Source organism: Medicago sativa, chromosome 4, assembly GCF_051527215.1.
Source record: "Medicago sativa cultivar Bolivia chromosome 4, Bolivia_mono, whole genome shotgun sequence".
Lineage (NCBI taxonomy): Eukaryota > Viridiplantae > Streptophyta > Magnoliopsida > Fabales > Fabaceae > Medicago > Medicago sativa.
Genome location: NC_140752.1, coordinates 99,853,462 through 99,880,407, shown reverse-complemented (window position 1 = coordinate 99,880,407; position 26,946 = coordinate 99,853,462). Strand labels below are relative to the sequence as shown.

The window sequence follows — 26,946 nt, the reverse complement described above, 5'->3', positions numbered from 1 at the left end:
ACCCTGCCCTACAATGCTTGAATTTGACAACTTTGTGACAATGTCGTTAATTGAGAAGTTAAGCTTTTGAAATGTGGTGAAAACCCTTTCCCAATGGAGTGTTAAGTTTAATGTTTTTGGGGTTTTAGCTATTGATTGTGTATTTAATGTACTGTACACAATAAGTATTTATAGACAAAACTATTCATACGAGCCTAATGACATGACCTATAACGTTTAGTCATGCTTGGCTATTTGTACGGGTAGTGCGTTAGTTTTTCTCATTGAGAGGTGTGTGGCGTCTCACATTCGGCTAACAACTTTCCTCTTTGTGGGTGATCAATTGACGGCTCCAATATGTGCAGCCGCCCTTGAAACAAGCATCATTACACATCAATTTCTTGCAATTAGTGGCACTGCAAACATGAAATGAAACACGAGTTAATAGTCTTATTGTTCAATTCTACTTAACTTTAACTATGTATGATGTCTACATGACTTATGTATTAACCGTAAAATAGACCAAGATTTCAACCTCGAAATTGATTCATTTTAAATGTATTCATTTTCAACTATTGAAATGAATCATTTCATATAGTTTTAGTTTTTGGGCAATGCAGCTTTCCACTAAACCTGAAAGTTTTTTTGTGTATGATGAAGTGGCAAAACCTTATTGGAGACAGATTTTGATTATTACAAAAAGGTGAATTTTATGAAGTCAAGTCAACCCCCTCTCTATTTCATCTATTCCGTGCGTGTTTGTTTCTTATCCCTTCCATCCATAAATCAATCATTTGAGATCTATTCTATTCTTTTTTGTTCTTCATAGTCGAAAATGGACGATGTAAAAGACAAGATGAAAGGATTCATCAAGAAAGTTAACAACCCTTTCACTTCTTCTTCTTCTTCTTCTGGTAAATTCAAAGGCCAAGGTCGAGTCTTGGGTTCTTCTTCTTCTTCTTCTTCTTCAACACCTGCAAATTCCATTCCTACCCCTACCCCTCGTCCTTCTCAGAACCCTAATCCCAAACCCAAACCTACTCCACCGATCGCTTCAGATCAAAGCAAAATCGATAAACCACGCAAACCCGCAGATGGCTTTGATCCATTTGATTCATTCGTCACTTCTTCTCAAAGATCTCAAAATGGCTATTCACTCAACGTATATGAATGTCCAATTTGTAAACAACCCTTTCGATCCGAGGACGAGGTTTCTGAACACGTGGAATCTTGTTTGAGTAACCCAATTGAAAACGATGATGATTCAAAATTGAAAGAGAGTCAAGTTTCTGAGTCTAATACTGAATTGGAGATTTCTATTGGTACTTATGTTTCAGGGAATCCGTCTGAAGGTTCTGTTGATATTGTTCTTAAATTGTTGAGGAATATTGTTAAGGAACCTGAGAATGTTAAGTTTAGGAAGATTAGGATGGGTAATCCAAAGATTAAAGAAGCTGTGGGCGAGGTTATTGGTGGTGTTGAATTGCTGAGTTTGTTAGGATTTGAACTTAAAGAGGAGAATGGAGAGACATGGGCATTCATGGAGGTTCCTACTGAGGAGAAAGTTAATTTGATCAAGAAAGCAATTGTGTTGTTGGAACCACAATTGGTTCAAGATGCTCCAAAGAGAGAAAATTTAACGCCTACCGTTTCCGCTGAGAAAGTAGCCGATGCCGAACCAAAAAAGATTGACAGACAGGTAATAGTCGTATATTCATAATACTTTTGAATTTGATTGAGGGCTATGGAGAAAATAAAGTTCATTATCTGATTTTATTTGATTTTTTAGTAGTTTGTGTTATTAGCTAATCAATCCAATCTGTTTCAGTGTCTAACTGTAATTTTATTACTATATTAAATGTGGTGGCTTAAAATATATTTGTCATTCTTATATCATTGATTTTGCGTTATGGATGTAGAAGTAGAAACAAAGAGTAAATTGCAAGTTATTTTGCATAGACGTACTGAAATTTTGTGATGAATGTCGTCAATACGTTTTGCACAGTTTGAGACTAGGGCTTGAATATTTGGTTTAAACTTGGTTGTATAAATAGAGGGGAAAAGTAAACTGTGGGTTCTGTTGGGAAGTAATTGTGTAGGGTTGGATAGATATACTGAAATTTGTTGATAGGCTTTGTCCAACTTTTGTATGTTGGTTTAAATTTGGCTGTAATGCAAGGTTAAAATTGAAGACGCATATATCATAAAACAACCATCCACAATCCTATCAAGTAAAGGTTTAAGTAAGCAAAACTACTAAGCTGAAGAAGTTATGGTACCCAAGTATATTTACACCCCAAGAGAAACTCATCCTAATACAATAAAAAAAATCTTGCATAAAAGTAGAAAAATCGGAGATAAAAACTATTTTCAACCAAGGGTATACTTTGTTTATGGGTGAAACATATATTTCAGCTTCAGAAGTAGTTTGTGACTGTATATGACCATGACCCTGTTTTCATAAGCTATATTGGAGAGCATATGAAAATAAGCTGAATAAGCTGAAAATAACTTAAGAGCATGTCATAAGCTATTTTCATAGGTTCTCCCGAACAGTCTCACAATTGCTTGTGCCAGTAGATAAACTCAAATAAGGTAATCCAAACAGGCTCTTTATGAAAAATTGTTGTTTGATGTAATCTCCTTTTTCTTTGAGTATTTTAGTTTGATGGTCTAGTTATTATCCCACAGAGCATGTGTGTCATTAAGTACTTTACTAAATACAAACTACCTAATTCTTTAGATTGATTATGTCTATCTTTTCTGATTCAAATTTACCTCTTTCAGGTGAAGGTCTTCTTTGCTGTCTCTGAAAGTGTTGCAGCTAGAATTGAGCTACCAGATTCCTTCTACAAACGTTCAGCTGAAGAGGTGAGAAGAGAAGCTGAATTAAGGAGAAAAAAGATTGAAGAGTCTCAGCTTTTAATCCCAAAGTCACTTAAAGAAAAGCAAGCTAAAGCTGCGAAGAAGAGATACACAAGAACTATTATTAGGATTCAGTTTTCAGATGGAGTTGTACTTCAAGGTGTATTTGCTCCATGGGAACCAACTACTGCTCTGTATGAGGTTTGTCCTTTTCTATTTGATTTTAACTTATGCCTTTCAATTGTGGAAATTAACCGTTCTGACATAAAAGTTCCCCAAATAACAATTTACGTTTGGATATATATGTGAACTAGTGTATGTTATTCATATCCCAAGTGTTAGTGTCTTACTGTTTATTCCGAGTTGGCAACTCAGCATTGTTTTTGTTTTCCATGTTGATAATGCAGTTTGTGAGCTCTGCTTTAAAAGAATCATGTTTGGAATTTGAGCTAATGCATCCTGTAGTTGTTCAACGGCGTGTAATCCCATGTTTCCCAAAAGCAGGGCAAAAAGCCAAAACGATAGAGGAAGAAGACCTGGTGCCTTCTGCCCTAATCAAGTTCAAGCCCCTAGAAACAGATTCTGTTGTTTTCACCGGTCTCAAAAATGAATTGCTGGAAATCAGTGAACCACTTGTAAATGGTTAAGCATTTGCTTTTCTGTATAAACTAAATTGTTTTCTTTCCTTACTTTTCACTATTCTCTTTTTTTTCCCCTTAAATGGTGGGGATATAGACACAATTCGGTCCTCATTTTCATTCATAATTTTGTGACAAACAATATTGTAGTCAGATACATCTATAAACAAAAAGAAATCATTATTGATGAAAGCATCCAATTCCTACCTACATTCATGAGGCAATATATGTTCTACTACCTATCAAAGCAGTGGAAAATACTGAATGTGTTTGTATACATTCAATTTGACAAAATTATGTTGGTACCATGATTTTGGTAAAACTTCAAAGTGTAGATTTTGCCAAAATTACTGTGGCGCGTCGTGACCTGTCAAATTCACTGCCAATCCAAACATGCACTGTTTCCTTTGGTGTTTTAAAGTTCCACTCACATCTATTTTATTAGTGTAAGCTAGTGTCTATGTTTCCAGCAATTTTGATGATCAACAACGTTCCTTCAAAAACTGAGTTCAGGAAAGTCAAAATTGGATGCAGCAAGCCTTGCTCAGGTTAAATTCTATCATCAATGTGTTGAGCTGAGTTAGGTCTAAAATTGACACAAATGGTTGCCCAAGTTGATATTAATGTCAGAAAAGTAGCCTGAGTTTGTTCTTCCATGACTCTAATTTAAACTTGAGATAATTCCTTGCAGACTGTTGTGAGATGTTTGGTTTTGACTACATTTGTGAGATATTCCTATCAGATATATTTTGATTTATTTTAAACACAAAACTGATTTAAATGCCAAGTATTGGTCTCTCGATGCTTTCTCAATAATAAATTTGTTTTGAACTCAGTTCGTTAACAATGACCAAACTCAGCCTTTTTAAGCATGACCGAAATCATGTTGGCTCAGTTAAATCATGCTGCTTCAAATATGTAAATTCTTGAATGCAAATGCTATGTTCAACAATAATTTCTGTAGGTATAAATTTTATACAAATAATTGCAGTAACTCAATGACTAGGCATGATGATATTATAAGCTTCATCATCGCAAGTCATTTCCATTATAGAACATCAGTGTATGTATATCCGTGAGAATTTTCGTCACACACTCTGCAGAGAAATGAAGATTCTGAAGAAGCGCACCACCAATTTGTGTGCTGCTTACAATATGGTTTGTTACAGAAATTGCACTTGGGAAGCTGTAACCAACATTCAAGGCACAAGAAATCTCCGCATGCAACTTCTTCAAGTTCTTCGGATCCAACACATCCACCACAGTTTTCACACCTTGGATTACAAAATATGCATCCCCTACATTGAGCTTGGCGCGGTTCCTTCCTATTGCAGTCCACTTTTGGGCAGTCATACACCATTCTCACCTCAAAGCACTTGGGACATTTCTCCAAATCAATAATCTTCTGGTTTTCGTTGTGCTTGAATGCTGAAACGCTGCCACGTTTATGATAGTAGATAGGTTGTTGTGTTGGCTCGTCTTCTAATGGAAGGTTTTTTCTGAGGTTTGAGGTAAGCACATCAAGATGATCGTTTTGTAGGTTGTAAATGCCGTTTAAACTCAAGGTGGTTAAGCAGTTGGCTCTTTGGCAGAGTGTTTTCACAGCCGTTAGAACTCCTTCAGGGGTTATCCCAGTGCATGCTGGTATATGAAGCTACAAATCAAATTAAACCAGAAATCAGACTGTGATTGAAGAACCTAAAAAACTTAATTTTGTATTTTACATTGACTAATGAAAAAAAAAAAATATAAAAACCAGAGGTGAACAATCCTCGACACAATGGTAAGGTCGCTGCCTTGTGACACAGAAATTTGCAAACACAAAGACTATTGATCCGTTGAATTGAATGAATTCCACATCCCTTCGCTCACTATCCTAATTGTTAAGCAGCTAAAACTAACATCATACGTTCACTTAAATGAAGCAGACTTTGCTTATAATCAAAACCATTGAATCATAGTAGCAAAATAGAAATCTCTCTAAAAACATTACCTCTTCAATAAAGAGGTTTTGTTCAACAACCCTTTGTAGTCCATGGTCAGTAATGTGGATGCAGTTCATGAGAGCAAGTGTTTGAAGCCTACCATTTGCTTTGGATGTGATCTTCAATAGTGTGTCATCTGAGAGTCTTGAATTGAGAGGGGTTTCAACAATAATTTTAAGCCATAGCAATACATCATTGTTGACTGCATATCTCAGTGATGTGCAAACACGAGACATGGTTAAAACCTCGTACACTCGAAGGTAAGCTATCACCAGAAACATGGCTTCATGAGGAGGACCCTCTTGTTCTGCTTCCTCAACTGTGGTGCTCGTTTCAGAAGAAGAAGCTTTGCAAGACTCTTCCATATTTGATTTGATTTGATTCACACGTTACTTTATAGTTTATAGTATAAATGCAAAACAAGCCAATCATATCATATGATATGATATTAATACAAATATATTTATAAAAGAAGGAGGTAAGCTTGGATCTTGATCAAAGATGTTGCATCCGTATCTATGTGGCTGGGAAACTATTCTTTTGAAGATATTGTCATATTAATGTGACACGTTAATACGGCTACATATATATGGTTGAGGTTAATGCACGTATGAGAAGAAATGTTACACTTTTCCCTTCCTTTCCCTCTCCAATAGGAATAAGACATAAATAAGCAGCCAATTTTGACTGTTTCCTTCTCACCCTTCCTCGACAATCTTTGCATTGGACTCAAAGTAAAGGTTATTTTTTTATAAAAATCATCACTACTCATTTTCAAAGAAAATCCTTGCTTTTTATGTGAAATTACATTTTCTTCAAGAGTCAATTACCTCAACAAATTTTTGCAGGTCTATGTGGACTAAAAATTAAATATGTATAGTTTATAGTAAAAATCTACCTTGCTCAACCAAATTGTTGAAATTGCTAGACCGTACACTTTCACCTAGGTTTGAACTTAAGATGTGAGTTTTATGTAGTGTTTGTCACTTCGTTTACATACCAAAACCAAAAAAGAAGAAAGAAAACTCTATTATTTACAGTACAGATAGATAACAACTGTGAATTTAAAATCCGAGCCCCAATTATTAGCAGCAACAAGAAGTTTAATGGTTGTAGGCAAAGGCAGAGGAAAGGGAGTGATGGATATCCAGTAGCATCTCCAACTTTATAATTTTCTTTATGTAATCTTTCATAGTACTAGATTTCACCATATGCTTTGTAAAGCAACAATTTGTGTACCAATAAAACAACTATCAAGAAGCATTTTTAGACTAATTTTTTTATTTATAAAATTTATCTTCTGAGCTGAAGTGAAGAATATCATGTGCTTGTTACAACAAATTGCATCAATGTGCATATAATATAAGCTCAAACATTTGGAAATTATGAATGGTCTAATGGTTCAACAGTTGTCTTGAAGAGAAGGATATGAACTTTGTCAATGGAAAAATACAAGAAACCACCAACAGAATGAGTGACATAGGAACCAAAGCTAGTACCTACAATGCAATGCCAAGCTGGACCATAGGTAGAGTCAAATTCCTGTAATAACAAAATATTTCCAAAGTTAGCAAGTAATAAAATAATACCAAACAAAGTTCTAATTCATTTGCAATATTGCAAGCTTGGTAAAGAAACAAGATAAAGTTACACCTGACAAAATAACACTGAGGATATCACATTATTAGAAAATTCAAGATTACAACTTTAATATCATTTACCAATACCTGAAACCTCGATCAATGAAATGAGGGACCATCCAATCTAACATTTTTTATGTCACAAATAACTTCCACACCAAGCCAACTAAGTTCATTAATAAATACTACAACCAACAAAACTATACCCATACTTTTTTGGTTTTGGCCATACGCAAGAGTCACACCACATGCACAAGTCCAAAATATGCAATCTTTGATAGTGCTAGGATGGAAACTTTTGGCAGTAGTGAACTTAGATTTGTAATGATTGTGTACCAGAAACTGTAACATTTCTTAGTTATGAATAATCACAAGTTTGAGTGATGAAACTATGAAATATTTTTGCATTTAACAGCTCAGAAATGTTGAAGCAATATTTTTGGTCATCAATATGAACATGAACTATTTAAAATACAAGGTATGCAACTGCAATTCAGGCTTTTTGATATCTCCACAACAGCAATTGTACCCTAATTGTAAATTGTAATAGTAAGAGCCTATGTTTGGTTTGGACCTCCTAGAATCACTTTTGATTAGTCAAACGTGATTTAACAGCAAATTTGTTATGTTTGATTTCCAAAAGCTAAACTTTCTAGCTTATGAGTTCACATAGAATCAATTCTGAAATTTGTTAAAATTGGCACCCTTAGATACACATACAAAAGCAACAGTGATTCAAAGTGCAAACTATCCAAAAGATTCCAACTTGACCATCCAAACCTCACCAAGTGATAAAAAAAATCATAACCCAGAAACAGATCTTAGCAAAAATTAATAAAACTATACAAAAAAGAATGAATGAAGGAAAAAGTGTAACCTTCTTAAGGGTAAGAGCAAGACGTTTAGTGTCAAGTTTCTTTGGTGGCATAGAATCCAAAAGATCACGTGCAAACCGAAAAGCATGGTTCTGCAAAGTGAGAGGCATGTCACAAGCTCTGATGCTTACATTATTGTTGAAATGTTCATGCTGTTCAATGGTTTTCTTGTTCTTTATCAAGCTTTTGAGAAACTTGCTTCTTTTCTCTAACTCCTCCTCTGCACGTTCCATATATGTTACTGTATTGTATTGGTTGCAATGTTATGTGGTAATTTGTTGTGTGACTGACAACATTAATAGATATGCTTTAAGGCAATGGCAAACATCTTTTGTGCTCCATTGCCTACGGAAAGGGAAAGTGACCAAAATCAAACAAAAGAAAAGGAACAGAACAGAGAGAGACTAGTGAGTGAATGTGTCTTTGTTAGATTTGGTATTGGTTTTTGAGTTTACTTCTTTCTTTTAATGCATTCACTTGCTGCTGCTGTTGATAAAATCTAAATTTATGTTTCAAAATTAATTAACTTAGCAGTTTACTGCATATGTTTAGATTTATTATTTATGGGTTAATATATGTTTACATGTAATGTAATATTAACGGTTCCTCGTTTATTCCATGTAAAAAGATATCTTTAGATTTCAACTATGTAATTTAAAGATTATTTGATTTTAGATTTTCATGACATTAAATTTCAAAATTTAAGATATTTTTGTCTTTAATAATTTGATCGAATTTTAATTTACCGCTGTCATATCATTGATATTGTACAGAAAAAATTTAAGAAAGTCCAAAACCAAATAATTTTTAAATTACATGGTTGGAATCTATTTTTTACGGGGCTAACCCAAAAAAATCATTAAATATCACAGGGGTAAACATATATTAATCCTTTATTTATTTTGCCTCACAATTGTGATTTTTTTTTATGGATTTGTCTATCATATGCAATATTGTACATACATGTTAAACAACTAAAAGTAGCAATTTTTTTATTAAAAACAACAATTATTTATTAAAAAGTTATATCATTTATAAAATGCACAAATTTCAATACAAACTTACTATTTTAAATTATTTTAACATGTGGAAATTTGGACATGATAGAAAAACTTTTTTTTATTTAGGATCTTGTCGTCAAGTATATGAAGAACTCTTTAAATATTTTAAATTAAAAATTATTCTTAAAAAAATAGATGTTTTAATTTTCAATGTATTGAATTGAATTCGTAAATTTACACAAAAAATTGCATTTTTAAATACTTAATGAGTGTCGCGAAAGTACTCGTTAGCATTTTCCTTTTTTTTTATAACATTAAATTTAGACTTGACCTTAAAAAGTAATTAGATGAGTTGGATTTCTGAGATTCAACGTGAACAAAAGTGATTTTTTTGTACACGACAAAATTTTTGATATTTTTTTAGCGTTAGAATTGATTCTACTTTGAAAATGATTGGCCAGCAATATGAACCATTATCACTTATCATTGCTCTCTCCATCCCAAATTATAAGTTGTCTTGAAACACAAATTATCCTAAATTATTACTATTTTTTTCTTTCAATTCTTTAATTCATTTTTTTCATATTTTTTTTTAACAAGCCAAAATTTGTAAAATAACTCATAATATCTCTTTTAGCTTTTATTTTTGAAGGAAAAAAAAAAGATAGATAGATAGAGTATAATTTTAGATAGAGGAATGTTTAAAATGTCATATAATTTTTTATTTTCTTTTTGAGAGAAAATGTCATATAATTTTAGATAGATAGAGTATTTTTTTTACTTCTAATAAACATGAAGAGCTTGTCCTCGTAAATTTAATTTAGTTGATATAAACAAATACATAATGTATACAAGAGTCGAGGTTAAAAAAAAAAAAAAAATGAACCCCAGCCAACAAAAAAAACATGAAGAATTGAACTTTCCCTTTCCCTCTGCCTCTGCCCGTCTGCCGTGGTTCTGGTCAAAGTAAAAGAATCTTACGGTTTTGCACAGCTTGCTGTCAGAACTCTAACAATAATTAGTTACTCTGTATTTTTGGTCAAACCTAACAAAATTGGATTTTCTACCTTTCTCTGTCTCTTTTGATATTTTCTTTCTTACTTTTTCTCTTTCTATTAAGATGAGTTTCACTAATTTATCAATTGTTTTAAAATTAAAAAAAAATAGATAAACGGACAATAAATAAAAGATAGATGGAGAAAATTCAAGTTTGATCAAAATATAATGAGATTTTTTAAATGAAAAAAGAATACAAAGTCATAAAAAAAAAAAAAATTTCTAGTATAAGGTTTGAGTTGAAATCTACAAGTATTTGAAACTTATAATTTGACTAAATAGATGTAAGTGCTCTCAACACAATTGGTCTTATCTTATCTACTTAATACTAGGTATCAATCCCTCCTAAATTTTGTGTGACCATACAGTGAAAAATAAAGAGAATTTCAAACACAACTTAAAAAAAGTTAGTACTACCTTTTTAAAACAAACATTTTTCAAAAAGACAAATTCAATAATATATATATATATATATATATATATATATATATATATATATTCTCAAAACAAGACAAAAAAAATTACAAGACAAAAAATTGAATATTCTATTTTATTTTTATATCAGATATGTGGAATAGAAAATCAATTGAATGTTTCATTGTGAAAACATTTTTTACTTGAATCTCAAAACAACAAAACTGGCAATAATATACATTCTATTTTTAAAATGATCTTTCAATTATTAAAAATATAAGTTATTGATGCATATTGTAATATAAAAAAGGGTATAAATAGGACAAAAAATTAGTTAATTAATATTGTAATATAAAAAATATTCACAAACAAGACAAAAAAAATTACAAGAAAGTCCTACATATAAGAGCATAAATATATGTCATTGCAGTCAAAAAAATTATTTGATTTTATATGTTATTTTACAATACAAATAAAGCATTCATACATATTTTCTTATTATCGCTTATAATTCTCATTTGGATCGGCTAGTTTAGTTTCTTCAAAAGAAAAAACTTTCTCATTTTTCACATTTTAATTTTTGTTTTTTATACTATTAATTAAGGATAATATTATAAAGTAACTTATAATTTTTCTTTGTCTTAAATACACTTTTGGTCTCTCTTATTTTAAAAAATCTTTTTTTATTTTCTATTACAAATTTTTTGGAATTTTGGTCCCCATCTAATTTTTTATTATGTGACTTATTCATTTATGACGTCACATATCTTTTTTTCTCAAAATAATATATAACTTGTGACGGAGAAAGCAATAGTAAAAATTTTGTGCAAAATTGTAGTATGAAATATGAGAAGTAAGAAAACGCGAGAAAAATAGATATGTAAAATTCCACAACGCATTAGTGGAAATTTTTTTGAGCTATGCTAAATCAATTCTTAGGAAGAAATATATCTACGAAACGTAAGAATACATACGTGGTCGTTTTTTAGATTAGTTGGTATTTGGCGGAGATCATGGGTTGCAAGCCAATTAAGTTATGCCACGTTTTATTCTGGTTCTCATCCGTCGTATTGTTCAGCATTTTTTTTTATTACAATAAATAGATAGAAAAATAATTGACAAAATCCCCTAAAAAGAATTGACTAAATTATTCACTTAGATGAGATATTCTTCCTTGAGCACAAACTCAAATAAATATATTTGGACCACACAAAACTATAAAAAAAATGAATAAAATTGAATAATGTCAATTGATATAACTAAATATCTTTTCTTAAATTTTTTCATTTCATGTGAAGGTGTGCCTAACAATATTGATTTGTGATTATGTTCATAAAAGATTTTTTCCACCTAGACATTTAGAAGACTTAAAAAATAAAAAAATGTTGTCAGAAGATTTGGTCACAAACATAAAAATACATTTTTTTTTGAAGAAAAAAATACATTTTTTTTAAAACAAACTTAAAAATACGTATCATTTAATTATCTAAGAAATACATATTTAAAATTATCTAAGAAATACATATTTAATTTTGTTTCCTCTTCTACTTCTTTATTTATTTATTTATTTAGAGTAAATTACACTATCTTCTCCTCAAAGATGATTGAATTACATTCATCTCTCATCTTATGTTAAAATATACACTCCCCTCCCTTGAAAAGTAAAATTTATACTCCCCTCCCCTGTAAGACGCTTGAATTATAACTCTCTCCCTTAATAATTAAATATGGACTACATTTTAATCAATTTTAACATAAATAAATATTTTTATAATATATATTGATTTTGAATCACCATTTAAAAAATATAAATTTGTTTCTTTACAACCTAAATGTCAACGACAATTAAATTTAAATATTTTGTTATTAATTTTATAATTTAGAGTATAAAATTCACTTTAAAATAACCATACTTAATCGACTTTAATAATTTTTCACATATTTTAATTTTAGTTTGGGTTGTTTCATATTTTATAATAGAGTTTAAAACTATATGTTAATGAAGTTGTGAATAAAAAATAGAGAAAGATATGTATTCAAAATTTGATTACATTAAAATGAACCTGCAATGCTATTTTTCTTTGAAGTGTGTTAGATTATTTGTTAGCTAGATTATTAGAAGAAAAAAAAATTATTGAGGGACTAAAGCGTAGATTTTAACATAAGAGGGGAGGGGAATGTAATTCAAGCTTCTCTTAAGGGATGAGAGTGAAATATTTTCTAATCTGTTTTGAATAAGAGGTGAGGGAAGTGTATATTTTAACATAAGAGGGGACATGAGTGTAATTCAAGCATCCTTGAAGGGATGAAGTGTAATTTACTCTATTGTTTTTTTGGGTACAAATTTACCCTATTTTTTTATAAGAAACAATAATGTCTTTTTTATCATAAACAATATTGTCTTTATTAATTGAATGAGTTCGTCTAACATATGTACTATTGCACATGTTAAAGCAATTAAAAATAATTACATCTTTTTATTAAAAACAACAATTATTTATTAAAAATGTATATATTTAATATAAAATACATATATTCCAATACAAACTTACTATTTTAAAAATTTTAACATTTGTAAACCTGCACACTAGAAAAATCCTAATTAAATATCCAATACAGAGCTAAATATAAGCCCACAAAAAAGAAAAAAACAGAGCTAAAAAAATTTATTCAAATGATCACAATGATTCCAAAACAATAAAAGAATCTTAAGTCGCATGAGTTACATAGGTACATGGATTCTCCCGACTTCAACGAGTCATGTGTTCAACTGCTGGAGCTGTTGGTGCCATGGCTACTCCCTGGTTCCCTTGTGCCACATTTCCATGCCACCCTATAGCCAATTTCAAATAAATAAATTAAACAGATTCAAGTAATAAAAAAATTAAAAAAAACTCATCCAGATGCGACAATGGTACAAATTAAATAATATGTGTCTTAAACTATTTCTACTCATGTTTATCTCATCGCTCTCTCGTTGAAAATTTCAAAGATTAAAGTTGACTAGTACAATACTAATATATTTCAAAGTGATTTAATTTCTATGACCTTAAATAAAAAATTTAAGAGAATCGTTTAAAAGTAGAGCACCATAGAAACATTGAATTGTCGACTAAAGAATAAAACTGAATACCAAAAGATAAAAGAATTAAGATTATTGAAGAGCAAAATAATAGTACTATATACATACCAAGTTCCATGTCAAATCCACGGTTTTCAAGCTCGCGATATTCTTGACATAATGCACATGATTCACAACAACAATGAACTAAGCAATCACAACAAGGAGTGTCTTTGAGCATGTATTGTTGTCTCATTTTGTTACGGTAGATGCACGAGTATAAACAACCACAACCCGTCACACAACAAATTAATGTATATAGAGCCCCGCTTACAGCACAAGCTGCAATATAATTCAAACAATATAATAATTAATACATGTATAATATAATAGTTATATATCATTATTAATGGACCAATTAATGAATATCTTACAAGTTGATCCCTTGTCAACAATCTCAGCAATTCGTCCAAAGGTGATGCATGGACACCAAAACGTTATGCAACCTAAAAAATGAAATGAAATTTAGTATATATAATTATTAAAATTTAGAAGAGGAATTAATTAATGGACGGTCCAAATTAAGTGGTAATTAGAACATAACATACAAGTTTTGCAGTCGGAGAAGCAGTCAAATAGACCCGTGGACCATTCCTGGTTGGCATTAGGTTGTTGGTGGCCTACGTTCACCGGGAAACCGGTGGCTGGTGGCTGATTGTACGGTTGTTGGAATTTTGAACTTGGAGGATTCATAACTATAATACTAGTAATGTACAGTAAATGTGTATAGTAGGATCAGGAAATTAGCTAGGACACAAAATCGGTTAAATATTGAGCGGGCTTTGGAAATATAGATAGATTATGATGGAGTTTGTGTTATGGATCAACAATTTAGTATGTATATATATATATATATATATATATATATATATATATATATATATATATATATATATATATATATATATATAAGGTTAAAATTAGAGGAGGCGTGGAATGAATTATGAATGGTTCTTCAATTGGACCATGTCAATGTGCCAGATTAATTGGTGCATTTCCGTATAGCATTGTATGTAACTTCTTGGAAACTATTGTATGCTCCAATTTATCAATAAACAATGATACTAATTGATAAAGAAATATTATTATACTAATAGTTACCCAATTAACAAGGTAGGTTACTTTGAACTTTCACCATGTATGCATTGAATTGAATGAATCAGCACAAGAATATATCATGCGACGGGCCTCCTGCCTTGACTCTATTGTTTCCTTTTGATTGTCTTGATATCTTTTGTTTAAAGGCAAATGTTAATACTTCTTCCGTTTTACAATACTTGTCACTTTTGAAGAATAATTTTGTTTCACAATACTTGTCACTTTCAAGTTTCAATGCAACATTAATTATTGATTTGTCAATAATATCCTTACCTATTTATTGTAAAGAGGTAAATAATAGAATGAAATAATAAATGGTTAAGGGTATTATAGAAAAAAACACACATAATTTCATCAAAAATAACAAAATTTATTTGATTTCTTAGTATGCGTAAATTTCTCAAAAACGACAAGTATTGTGAAACAGATGAAGTAGTTAGTTTGTTACGGAGTGAAAGAAATGTTGGAGCATAAATATCAGTGTTGCATTTGTTTGTGTGGGGAAGGGTTGTAAATAATGAACACTCATAATTGAGTTTATTGTTTGGGTGATAATAATTGACCGCACATCCATTTAAACACAACGGTGTCATTCTCTTCTTTCTTTTAACAATACTTTTGGGCGATAAAATAAAAATTTGGAGTATATTGTGAGATTAATGAACCCATTTTAGAGTTTTGAATGGATGATATGAATATTTAGAAATTATAGTTGAGTTGTTTAAATAATTAAAAAACGTGAAGTAATATAAAATATTGAGTGGAGTCCATGTATACCACCAAAATGGGTGGCATAGATGTAGATGCTCATGTGAATATAACTCATTTGGTGTCTCATTATCTCTTTTAATTCATTTTAATGTTGAAAATTCTAACAACTTATACTTCCTTGGTTTCAAATTGAACCTCGTTTTACACACATATTAAAAAATATAATGATTAGAAGAAAACGATTAGTTATTTTACCAAATTATCTTCATTGACTATTGATACCGTTTCTATCTTCATAAATGTTGGAATGTGTGTGACTCAAAATTTATTTTGCTAGTTTCTATGTAGATCGCGGCACCATGGAGAGACACCGCGAGGCAATTGAAAGCTATCTCCAACGGTCCTTTTTGAAATATAAGCATAGTGTCACAATGCAATTTGTCGATAGTTCAGGACTATAAAACTGCAATTTTGACTCTCTTTTTTTGTGAATCTCATGAAAAAAGGAAGGAGTTTTAGGAACCTTAGTGGCTAAAGCTTGAGGGTCTTTATGTGAGATTCAAAGGGACTTAAGACATGTAATCTTGGAGAACCGAAAACGAGGACTCTTGGAAAAGGGTTTGTTTCTTTAGCAGAGAGATTCACGAGAAAAGAAATAAAGATTTGTGATCAACTTGAGTGAATTTTGAGAGACCAAAAGAGGATATCTTTAGGAAATCAAAGGCTAAAGGTTGTTGCCTTTTGGGAATAGATTCAAGAGTTGGAAAACACCTTGTGTAGAGAAATCACCGAGTATTTTGGCTACAGGAAGAGATTTGGAAAAATGGTAAAAATTAGGTGTGCTATTTGAGAGTTTATTAAAGTTAATTTCTCGTAACTAACTATCTATATATCTTTTTAAAGAACTCTTTGATAATGAAATTGAGAATTGTTATCTCCCTCAAATATAGGTCATTGTTGGACTGAATTGGATACACAAATATCTCAGTGTGTGATTTTCTACTCTTTTTATCTTGTTGTTCTCTGGTTTGATTGTAGTTTTACTTTACTCTTGCTTGTTAGATTAGATCTACATATTTTGTTGTAGCTTGAAACTGGTTAATTTTTGGTTGTTAGATTAGTTCAAATAATCGGTTACAATGATAACTGACTTTGCAGTTAGTTAGCAAACTAACAGAATGTAAACTAAGTTAAATTAAAGCAAGTGATTTTGTCACCATTGTTATAGTCTAGTAATTTAACTATGAGACTATTTTATTTGGAATCTGAAATTAAGTCATCATATTTTCCTCTCTTGTGGTATTTATTTGAGTATCGATTAGCAAATAGGCCAATAGATAAATAAATAAAAAAAGTGAGTTCTAATTAATATATAACAAAATGGGTTTAGACATGATAGCAATGTCTTGAATTATAAGATACTTGCCATTGATGTGAGTTTAAGATAACATCGATAGTAATATATTGAATTATAATTCAGAGACTATCTTGTAATAATGGTTTAGACATTAATATTTATAGCGTTAAACATGTTTTTAGGTCTTCTAAATATATGTTTTTCATTCTTCTTGAGTATATCAATTTTTATTTTTAACCCCTCTTTAAATTTCCTTCAAATTTGGTCATTCTATATATTAAGAAAGAAAAAAAAAATTAGCACTCCTTCCGTTAAAAATTATAAGTCGTTCTGAGAAGAAAAAAAATTGTCTCAAATTATAAGTCGTTCTGAGGGATGGCAATTCTGTAGATTGAAAAGGAGAATGAGGAACGAAAGTTTGGTAACATTCGTTTGATATTTGATTACATTTGATCTTATCAAATAGTTAAATAATAAACATCACACAACATTCTTATTTATGTTACCAGTGAGACACATTTCAGACTAGAAATAGTGGGAATTTGGCTGCAAAACGAAGGTACAACTCGCATCACATATCTTGAGATGATAAACACAAAGATTAATTATGAACACACTGGTCTCAATTACACAATTGCATGTATTATTATATAACACATATGGATCTTCACTCACTTCAACGGCTCATGCCTTGTTCAACTGTTGGAGCTGTTGTAGTTGTAGCCATTGCTATTCCTCTAGTTCGTTGCTCAACATTTCCATGCCACCCTATCCATTCCAAGTTCAATCAAAATAAATCAGACATGAATATATAAGAATCTTTTAAAAAAATATTCAAAACAAAGATAACAAACAAATACTAAAAAACTAATGGTTCATATCATAGTATATAGATAATATTATATTATATGGTTGATGAATAAGAGAATATACATACCAATGACCATGTTAAATCCACGGTTCTCAAGCTCACGATATTCTTGACACAAGGCGCAGGCCTCACAACAGCAATGAATCAAACAATCTGTGCAATCATTTCCCTTCAAACCGTATTGTTGTCTCATCTTTGACCGGTAGAAGCATGAATACAAACATCCACATCCAATCACACAACAAATCAATGTATATAGAGCCCCACTAGCACCACATGCTGCAAATGCAAAACCACAAAAATCCTTAAGTTGACTCACAACAATTAATAATTAAATTCATCCATTACATTAGTAACTTATTTCCAATTTTACTTTTTAAAACATATATATCCATCACATCAATTTAGAGTTCAAAGAAGTCAAATTAGTATAAACTAATGAAATCATCATATTTATAAATATATAAAATGTAACCTCTAAAGTATTATTATGTATTATTAAATTTGGTAACATACTTTGCAATCCTATAACTACTTCTTTGACAATTGTGCTACCCAACCCTTTCAATATCTATATTATTATTATTATTATTATTATTATTATATAAATTGAATTTGTTATGAGAAGTGAATGGGTGTCTTACAAGTGGATCCCTTGTCAATGATTTCTGCAACTTGGCCAAAAGTGATACATGGACACCAGAATGTTATGCAACCTGAAACAAATTAGATATGCAAAGTCAATCAAGTGAAAGTCAATATATCTATAGTTATATGCATAGTAAAGGATGGGGGACATACTTTTTCCAGGGTTAGAGCAGCAATCACAAAGACCGGTGGACCATTCAACTAGAGGTTTAGGAGGAGGAGGAGGAGGCGCGTAATCTGATGAGGCACCGGAGTACCCCGATGTAGCGCTGTTGTAGCTAACCGGAAAACCTGTGGCAGCTCCTTGTGGTTGATTGTATGCTGGCTTTCCATCCTCTGGTTGATACATTTTTTAAACTAACGAACCAAAAATGAGTTAAAGCAGATTGTATGGATAAGAGTGTTGATATATTGTTGTGAAGATGAATGGATTGGCCTCACATTTATAAATGTGGAACATTGTGAGTGTTGAATAGTTCAATGATGATGATATTGAATGTACAAGTCAATGATTGGCGGCTTGTATAAGCGCGTATGATATCTGCTTATGCAACTTGTTCGTTACTTCCGTTCCACTAATATTATTATTAAAGAAAACAAAAATGTTTCTTTCAATAAGTGACTAAGGTAGTTACATTGTACCGCATGATGCCACTGTAAATTAAATGTGATATCTTTTATTTGACTGAACATACATACAGACTGTTATCGCATGCTCTATACGGAACTTCTTTCAGTATATGCTGTATCGACAAGGATAGTTGAATTTAGAACAATAATCTACACACGTAGAATTAACGAAACTAATTAAAGGGTTTGTCTTGTTCGGTTGACTTGACTTGGTAGTTGGCAAAATGTAATGGTTTCTAAAATTGATAATGGAATAAAATGATAATTTGTGAATTGATTATTGAATAAAGAGTAAAATTGATAGATTAGAACTCAATTAAAATTGATGTTCTTAGTACATAAAGGATAAAGGAAAAGATAGAAGAAATTACTCTACTAGAGAGTACCAAAGGGAGAGAGGAGAGACTTTTATCATTTTTCTTTCATGCCCTTCTTGTTAACCATTGCTCCATTTTATAGAATGTTATCCCTTAATTGTTGGATCAAGTGACACATGTCCCTTTTCTCTAACCAATTGTTAATTCCACTTTGATGACTTGGCTTTGCTTATATTTGAATCATAACATTACTCCCCCCATTAAAATCAACCTTGTCCTCAAGGTTGAAGTTAAAATAATCTTGTTGGATGATAGGAGCAACTTTGCAAGAGGCCTCCAACACACATAGACTTTCACAATGAACAACAACATCCACCAGGATCCCATTGTTGGAATTGTAGAGTCTTCTTGAGAAGGAAAAAACACCCAGTACCACTCAAATCAAATATCATGTTGTGAATATTGGAAGTGATAGCAAAACCATAGCAGAACATGACATATGAATCAATTTCTTCCACCAACACAGTAAAATCAAGTTGTATAATATTTTGTGGAGAATAAGAAGAACCTTGTGTATCAGCCATTTCTAAGTTAGGGAACTTCTCCCTTCCTTGCTGAACAAATTCCACTGTGTCAATTCTTGCAACTCCATCAATTTTTAATTGTGCAGCCAAACCAAAGGAAATCAAGCAATGAATAATGAGAATAAAATTCAATATAAAGCCACCCATAACCTCTTTTTCATTGGCATATAGTGTTGTAAAATCTGGCCAACCAAGAGGTAGACTAAGATGCAAATTCAGGCCATCTTCACCACCATTAATAGATACCAACATAGAAGAAACATAACCACTTTTGACTCTCTCAAAGTGTAGGAAGCTCCCAATCAGATCTAAATGAAAGCATCTAGCAGTACCATTTTCACAGAAAAGCACAAGGTACAAGCAATTTCTCAGACAAGCATTTTTACAAAAACTCCATGTTGATTTTAAAAGTGCTGCATCATACTTAAGTGCCACATAATGAGGATGTGCATCAACATATACTAAATGGCTAGAACATGCTGGAATGCTTAGAGGTTTGCCATTGAAATGTGATATGAGAAGTGAAGGGAATTCATACCAGTTTTTAAAGAAGCAAACATAGTAAGTATTATACGGGTCTCGATCCTGCCATTGTAAGCATGTCAAATGAGTTTCTCCTTTGGGACTCTTGAAAATTGTTAATGTTTTCCGGCATGCAAAGATTGTTTCATAGTGCCTCCCTTTGCTGATACTCATTGCAGCAATAAGCATGTCAATGCCCACAACCTTGAAAACAAACTCAAATTCTTCAGATGAGATCTTGCCCTCCTTCAACTTCTTCAAAAGTTGAACCAAAGTAGCTTCATAGTCCTCTGACATATTAGAAAATAAACTTGACAGCCACTCTTGTTGCTTCCATCCATTGAATACTTTATGGCCAATAAGAAACCTATGACACTTCAACTTAATCAACGCATTCTCCTTCAGAAGTGTCACATACCATCCTAAAGAAATTAAATGGCATCCAAAGACTTCTTGAACCTTAATTCCATTCCAGCCAATACCTTTAACAACAAATCCTTGAACTAAGGTAGTCCATAAGAGCAGCATACCACCTACTGTCGTATCCAACTTACTTGAGGTATGGAAGCTACAAATAATTGATTGCTCCATGCCTGCAGCAACGAAACAGCCACAACAATTCTGTGCAACCCTTGCAACATTTGCAAAAGAATAATGTGCAGAGACATACTGCATGAATTTATTTCCCAACCAACAAGAAAATACATCAACTAGACTTCTAAGTACAAGGTCACTGTAAATTGGGCCAGCATTAAAGATTGTGAGCCATGCAATTCGTAATTCCATTAAATTGAAAGCAAAGGCAACAAAATTGGATTTTCCATACAAGAGGAACCTAGTAGGTTCTACTGTACCAGAGGTGTCAATATCATCATGTACAAAATATGTATGGAATTGCATCTCAGATAGAAGACTTGTAAGGTTGTCCCAAGAGAAATTGGTGTTGAGGGGACTTTTATCAAACGGATGGTGGGAATCACTTGAGGACCCAATGTTGGTGGTATGGTTGTTTGAATCCCATGTTCCATATCCAGCAAATACACCAGCTCTAACTATGGGAATAACAATAGAACACACAGAAATTTGGGGATGAAATTCATGAGTAAAACCTTTTGCATCTTGAGTTGAATTTTTCAGCAAAATGGTAATAAATTGAGGATCCATATTTAATCCATCACGTTCAAATTGGAATGAGTAAGGGAGATAGCTTACGGTGGTTAGTGGTGGTGAGTCGGTTGGTCCCGGATCATATAGATAGGTGTGTCCGAGGGACGCCTCCGCCGTGAAAGAGTGAGTCGCATCACCTAGAAAAGGTATAACGACGACATCTTCCATCTTCGTGTATCTCGCAGCTGTAACACCCCGTTCTCCCAACAACGTAATATTAATTATTGTAATCAGAGTAAACCATACAACGGAGTGTCACACTGCTAATCAAAATTTCATAAATAGAAAATAGCTATTTATTTAAATCAACATTTTAAATATCTCCAAAACTGCAGCGGAATAATTCTTTAGGAAATACAATTTCAACCAAATCCAACATAAAGGAAAATCTTGGCACAAAGGCCTCAACGTAATCAACATTATTTTCAACAACGATAAACTCCATTATTAAGTCTTTTCCCAAAAATATGATACATAAAAGAAATGAAGAAAACGAAAACATTCGCGACGAATCCCCATCCTAATATGTATCAGAGCCCTAGACACTTGAGCCGACCAAACCTACAAGCCATCATTACCTGCAAGTTACCCATACGAAGGGCAACATTTTCAAGCAGAAGGGGTGAGAAACTTATCCAATAATAATAATATATAATTCATCAAATTAATGAAAATACAACATATCACAACAGACATCATTGAAATGTATATAAAAGAATACATATAGCATCAACATAATCATCTTCAGCAACAAGAACAGCAACAACAACAATTTCATTATCAACCACGACACCGACAACTCGACCATGCAACAACGACGACAACAACTCAACAATGCGACTACAACTTCAACAACAACTTAGACAAACTCAACAACAACTTAGACAACTTCATTATGCATGTGGTACCACCAGGGCATTAAGCCCCCTTCGCTAAGGTCATAATTGGACCTGTCGGGCATTAAGCCCCCATCGCTAAGGTCATAAAGGACCTGTCAGGCATTAAGCCCCCATCGCTAACTATGCAACAACACAACTCTAAATGCAATGGACTCAACTAGTGTATATCAACATACAACTGCAACAACACCTACAACAACAACATATGTGCCTAAAACAGTTATGACACACTCCCCAACTTCGACATTAGACGATACAACAACGTCAACAACGGAAATCATCAACATAGCATATATATAAAATCAATTACATTCCTCTCAAAGTTCAAAACATCCTTCAATAGCAATTAAGTTTTGATCAATAGAACATAAGCCAAATATCCATAAAACACCTCAATTAAATCACTAACACTTAAGTTTGAAGTTGGGAAACCAACCATAAGTTTTTGGACTAACTAGAGATTAGTCATGCTAAGTTTTCTTAAAATTTTCTGAAGACTCACTTGGACTATTTTCATCATAACTCAAAATCTACAAATAATTTTCTAGTCATTCCAAAGCCATTAGAAAGCTAACTCAATTATCTACAACTTTTATGTTTACACCGAAGGCTAATTCAAAACAGAAACGGGTGAAAAATGTGAGTATTTCCTAGATTGGCCTGTCAGAAAATCAGTGGCCGATTTTGACAAATCGGTGGCCGATTTTTCCAGAACTAAAACTGGAAATTTAGATCAGAAAATGGTGGCCGATTTTGACAATTCGGTGGCCGATTTTGGGCTTCTCAGCAGTTCAAAAATCAGTTCATCAATGCGTTTTTCGCTTAAGAATCACTATTAAAAACCAATTTTTAATCACCCAAACCCCCAAAATGATTTAGAACAATGTTTACAGATTCTATATACAACATAGCAAGTAAAACAACATATAACTATGCATTCAACAACATAATTCATCATAATTCATTAATTATCATAACTTCTCTAACCCTAACCTCAAGAACAACAATTCACCAATTTTCAGAATTACATATCAAGATTATTGAAAGGAATCCCACCTTTACCTTAGATTAGTTTTCTGAATTCCAACATCCGCGTTCTTCGTCCAATTAGGGTTCTCTCTGACTTCTCTGCTTTCTCTCCTCTTTTCTCAGTTATACGCGTTATGTTTTTATTTCCCACTTACTGATTTTATTCTTTCCCTAATTGCTCTTCTCACCACAGTCCTACTCTTTCCCTTAATAATTAATTATTTCTACTAATAATAATATTTCTCCCCCACTTAGAAAAATACCTATTTAATAACTATTAACATATATTTCACATAATATTCTAATAAATCAATTCAAATAACAATTATGAAAAAGTGGGTGTTACAGCAGCAGCTGCTACCTCCATTGAAACTGAAATTGGATCGTTTGATGATTCCTTAGAGATCCGGCACTGGAAGCGCAACATTCAACAACTTCGAAGCATCAATTGCTTCCTCTACGCATCCAAAAACTTCATCATTGACGTAATGTTCCTCAATTGGATCCACAGAGAAAGGAAAATCCTCCAAGACGTGAACTGTTGATGATTCTGAATCCACAATCACCAAATCAAACTCCGAAACAGTAGCATCAATCATTTCAGAATCTGAAAGAGTAAGGTCAGCTGCTTCTGATTCCGATTCAGCAATCATTTCTGCAAGCAACTGAGATATAATGGTCAATTGATTTTGTACTGCACGACCTGATTCCATGAACCGTTGGTTTGATTCTTCCATGAACCGTTGGTGTGATTCTTCGTAAGCCATGGACAAAAAGGAGTTCATAGATGAAAGCACCAATGTAATGGTTTCTAAAATTGATAATGGAATAAAATGATAATTTGTGAATTGATTATTGAATAAAGAGTAAAATTGATAGATTAGAACTCAATTAAAATTGATGTTCTTAGTACATAAAGGATAAAGGAAAAGATAGAAGAAATTACTCTACTAGAGAGTACCAAAGGGAGAGAGGAGAGACTTTCATCATTTTTCTTTCATGCCCTTCTTATTAACCATTGCTCCATTTTATAGAATGTTATCCCTTAATTGTTGGATCAAGTGACACATGTCCCTTTTCTCTAACCAATTGTTAATTCCACTTTGATGACTTGGCTTTGCTTATATTTGAATCATAACACAAAACAAACACGTAAAATCAAACACTTGTTAGGCGACTAGACGTTTTTCCACCTTAAAATAAGTCTATTGCAAACAAAAAAATACTCCATCCGTTTCAAAATGAGTGTCGCTTTAGCCTAAAAAAATTGTTTCAAAATGAATGTCGCTTTCAGTTTCCAATGCAATAATAACTTTTTCTTTTCAATTGTACCCTCCAATTAATACTCTGCACACTACTTCCAAAGTATTACTTTTAAAACTAACCAATAGTTAATAAGCATAATTTGGTAAAATAATCATTCTCTTTCTTTTAATCATTGCATTTCTTAATATGTGTGTAAACACCTAAAACGACACTCATTTTGAAACGGAAGTGGAAATCACACCTTGAGGTGTGACTTGCTAAAAGAGGGTGTGGTTATGGTGCATAAGGAAATCCTTATGCACCGTGCATAAATCCCAGCCCATTAACCGGTAGCCCAACATAATTGCTTCCTATACCCCAAACGAAACCTTAATTCTCAGTAAAGGAGCATTGACAATTGGGAGTTCATTTGTGAGGGAAATAACTTGTACCAAAAATAAATAAAAAGTTTATCCGAACAATGTTCCATCTATAAGATTTAAACTCATATTTTCAATTGATTCGTTCTTAACTAAAGTTTGTTGAATCCAACAATTTGATTAATTTCAATTAGTTCTTATTTTTATCTCAAACATTTTTGTTTATATATAAAATCTATTATTGTAAGAAGTTTTCGATAAAATTTTACAGTTTTGTCAACCGACCAATTTTTCTCACATCCCTAAAATTAATTGCATAAAATCTTCACTATTTTGAGAAGAAAAAAAATGCTCCAGTTCAAAAAAAATTCACACTAACATGTAAAAAACTCAACATGCCTCAGATAAAATGAAAACATGTAATAAAAAATGAAAACATGAAATTATGTCAAAACCATTTTGCTGTGGAAATGGTTTCTATGAGTTGTACTCCAAAACCATTAAATGTACATAATGGTTTCCAGCATGTGAAAAAAAACTAAGAACCTAGAGTCATTGCCATCATTCAGTTTTGGACTGACACAATTGGAGGAGGAGGAAATGAATGGTTTCTGTGAGTTGTACTCCAAAACCATTTTGCTGTGGAAATGGTTTCTGTGAGTTGTACTCCAAAACCATTTTGCTGTGGAAATGGTTTCTGTGAGTTGTACTCCAAAACCATTTTGCCGTGGGAATGGTTTCCAGCAAGAACAACATGAACAATATTTTTCAGCAATTCAATTTTTGAGCTTTCACTACAAATCCATCAAACATTTTTCCAGCAAAATTCCATAACCTCATGAACATTGATATGCATTTTTCCAGAACCTCAAGAACACATCCATAGTGTTCATCACAAAACTCATCAAACTACACAAAAACTCACAAAACTCATCACTGTTCCGATTTTTTTCGAATCCAACACTCTCAAGGGTTTGCAAATCAGAACCGTTACCTTCAAAGAAACAAATCGTGCTTGAACAAAAAGAAAAAGAGGAACAAGCAACTGGATCGAAGCTCAAAGAGAGGTAGAACGTTTGTTTGGATTTCGGTTTCTAAAACTGTAGATCTAGCTTGTTTTGTTCATCTTTTTGTGTTTTTGTTTGTAGATCCGAGTAGAGAAGAGAAAGAGGAGTGGTTTGGTATAAAAAATTTCAGAATAAAGTAAAAAAAAATATACTCCGGAGTGGCGGCTCTCTGACCGACCACCGCGTCGGAGGTGTTTCGACCACCCTTCCCTTTCTTCTCCGATCTGCTGTTTGTAGAGAGAAGATGAAGCTCATGCTTCACGTCACTTATACCTCTTTCTTTATTCCTTGATTTGGTTTAATTTGAGAAGCCTAGGATTATGACACATGTACATTAGATCTCATGGTTGTGAAGTGTTTATGCACAATGCATAAGGATTTCCTTATGCACCATAACTTTTGCCGCTAAAAGACACCTTCATGGGTGGCTTCTAGCAAAACCCATATATATATATATATATATATATATATATATATATATATATATATATATATATATATATATATATATATATATATATATATATTAAAAAGTAAGAATCTATAAAAACAAAAGTAAGCAACTATAGCTTCTCTAAAAATAAAAAATAAAAGTAAACAGCTTTAGCTCTAAAAAAAAAAAAAACCATACTCTCAACAAAAATAAACTATACACTTACTGAAAAAAATTATGTTTTTTTTTGTGATGGCCAAGGATCGAACCCTAGACCTTGCATATTTTATGCATTGTCCATACCAACTGAGCTAAGCTCACGCGGACAAAAAAAAAAAAAAAAAACTCTAGCTTGAACCTGTACTCATTCAAATCAGATCATCCCCATCAAAATTTAGCCATGTTAGCCTGTAG

General features: G+C 32.2%; 5 protein-coding genes across 5 annotated transcripts; 1 reads left to right on the top strand and 4 right to left on the bottom strand.

Moving 5' to 3' along the window:
- The first annotated feature begins 704 nt into the window (after positions 1-704).
- On the top strand, positions 705-3,674 carry PUX2 (plant UBX domain-containing protein 2). The gene is made up of 3 exons (XM_085706561.1): positions 705-1,678; positions 2,767-3,045; positions 3,252-3,674. The coding sequence occupies exons 1-3, from the start codon at positions 815-817 to the stop codon at positions 3,489-3,491; spliced, it is 1,383 nt and encodes a 460-aa protein (XP_085562687.1). The 5' UTR covers positions 705-814; the 3' UTR covers positions 3,492-3,674.
- Positions 3,675-4,426: 752 nt separating this feature from the next.
- On the bottom strand, positions 4,427-5,977 carry MEE11 (RNI-like superfamily protein). Its single transcript, XM_085706563.1, has 2 exons — positions 5,476-5,977; positions 4,427-5,136 (listed from the first exon to the last, which is right to left on the bottom strand). Exons 1-2 carry the CDS (start codon positions 5,830-5,832, stop codon positions 4,531-4,533), a joined length of 963 nt encoding a protein of 320 aa, XP_085562689.1. The 5' UTR covers positions 5,833-5,977; the 3' UTR covers positions 4,427-4,530.
- Positions 5,978-6,521: 544 nt separating this feature from the next.
- Positions 6,522-8,421, bottom strand: LOC146934647 (dynein light chain 1, cytoplasmic-like). Its single transcript, XM_085706564.1, has 2 exons — positions 7,985-8,421; positions 6,522-7,009 (listed from the first exon to the last, which is right to left on the bottom strand). The coding sequence occupies exons 1-2, from the start codon at positions 8,213-8,215 to the stop codon at positions 6,851-6,853; spliced, it is 390 nt and encodes a 129-aa protein (XP_085562690.1). The 5' UTR covers positions 8,216-8,421; the 3' UTR covers positions 6,522-6,850.
- A 4,478-nt stretch (positions 8,422-12,899) lies between these two features.
- Positions 12,900-14,411, bottom strand: LOC146934646 (protein PLANT CADMIUM RESISTANCE 2-like). The gene is made up of 4 exons (XM_085706560.1): positions 14,123-14,411; positions 13,949-14,020; positions 13,644-13,856; positions 12,900-13,286 (listed from the first exon to the last, which is right to left on the bottom strand). Exons 1-4 carry the CDS (start codon positions 14,265-14,267, stop codon positions 13,204-13,206), a joined length of 513 nt encoding a protein of 170 aa, XP_085562686.1. The 5' UTR covers positions 14,268-14,411; the 3' UTR covers positions 12,900-13,203.
- Positions 14,412-17,131: 2,720 nt separating this feature from the next.
- On the bottom strand, positions 17,132-18,677 carry LOC146934645 (protein PLANT CADMIUM RESISTANCE 2-like). Its single transcript, XM_085706559.1, has 4 exons — positions 18,413-18,677; positions 18,256-18,327; positions 17,678-17,890; positions 17,132-17,508 (listed from the first exon to the last, which is right to left on the bottom strand). Exons 1-4 carry the CDS (start codon positions 18,606-18,608, stop codon positions 17,417-17,419), a joined length of 573 nt encoding a protein of 190 aa, XP_085562685.1. The 5' UTR covers positions 18,609-18,677; the 3' UTR covers positions 17,132-17,416.
- Between the last annotated feature and the right edge of the window lie 8,269 nt (positions 18,678-26,946).

Bases quoted from the DNA above. Each gene is read 5' to 3' on its own strand.
- PUX2 (XM_085706561.1), top strand. From the start codon at position 815: ATGGACGATGTAAAAGACAAGATGAAAGGATTCATCAAGAAAGTTAAC. The intron at 1,679-2,766 runs GTAATAGTCGTA...TACCTCTTTCAG, and splicing joins CAAAAAAGATTGACAGACAG to GTGAAGGTCTTCTTTGCTGT. The intron at 3,046-3,251 runs GTTTGTCCTTTT...TTGATAATGCAG, and splicing joins CAACTACTGCTCTGTATGAG to TTTGTGAGCTCTGCTTTAAA.
- MEE11 (XM_085706563.1), bottom strand. From the start codon at position 5,832: ATGGAAGAGTCTTGCAAAGCTTCTTCTTCTGAAACGAGCACCACAGTT. The intron at 5,137-5,475 runs GTAATGTTTTTA...TTTGATTTGTAG, and splicing joins AAAACCTCTTTATTGAAGAG to CTTCATATACCAGCATGCAC.
- LOC146934647 (XM_085706564.1), bottom strand. From the start codon at position 8,215: ATGGAACGTGCAGAGGAGGAGTTAGAGAAAAGAAGCAAGTTTCTCAAA. The intron at 7,010-7,984 runs GTTACACTTTTT...TTGTTATTACAG, and splicing joins TTGCTCTTACCCTTAAGAAG to GAATTTGACTCTACCTATGG.
- LOC146934646 (XM_085706560.1), bottom strand. From the start codon at position 14,267: ATGAATCCTCCAAGTTCAAAATTCCAACAACCGTACAATCAGCCACCA. The intron at 14,021-14,122 runs GTATGTTATGTT...TTCATTTTTTAG, and splicing joins CTTCTCCGACTGCAAAACTT to GTTGCATAACGTTTTGGTGT. The intron at 13,287-13,643 runs GTATGTATATAG...AATTGGCTATAG, and splicing joins TGGATTTGACATGGAACTTG to GGTGGCATGGAAATGTGGCA.
- LOC146934645 (XM_085706559.1), bottom strand. From the start codon at position 18,608: ATGTATCAACCAGAGGATGGAAAGCCAGCATACAATCAACCACAAGGA. The intron at 17,891-18,255 runs GTAAGACACCCA...TTGCATTTGCAG, and splicing joins CATTGACAAGGGATCCACTT to CATGTGGTGCTAGTGGGGCT. The intron at 17,509-17,677 runs GTATGTATATTC...TGGAATGGATAG, and splicing joins TGGATTTAACATGGTCATTG to GGTGGCATGGAAATGTTGAG.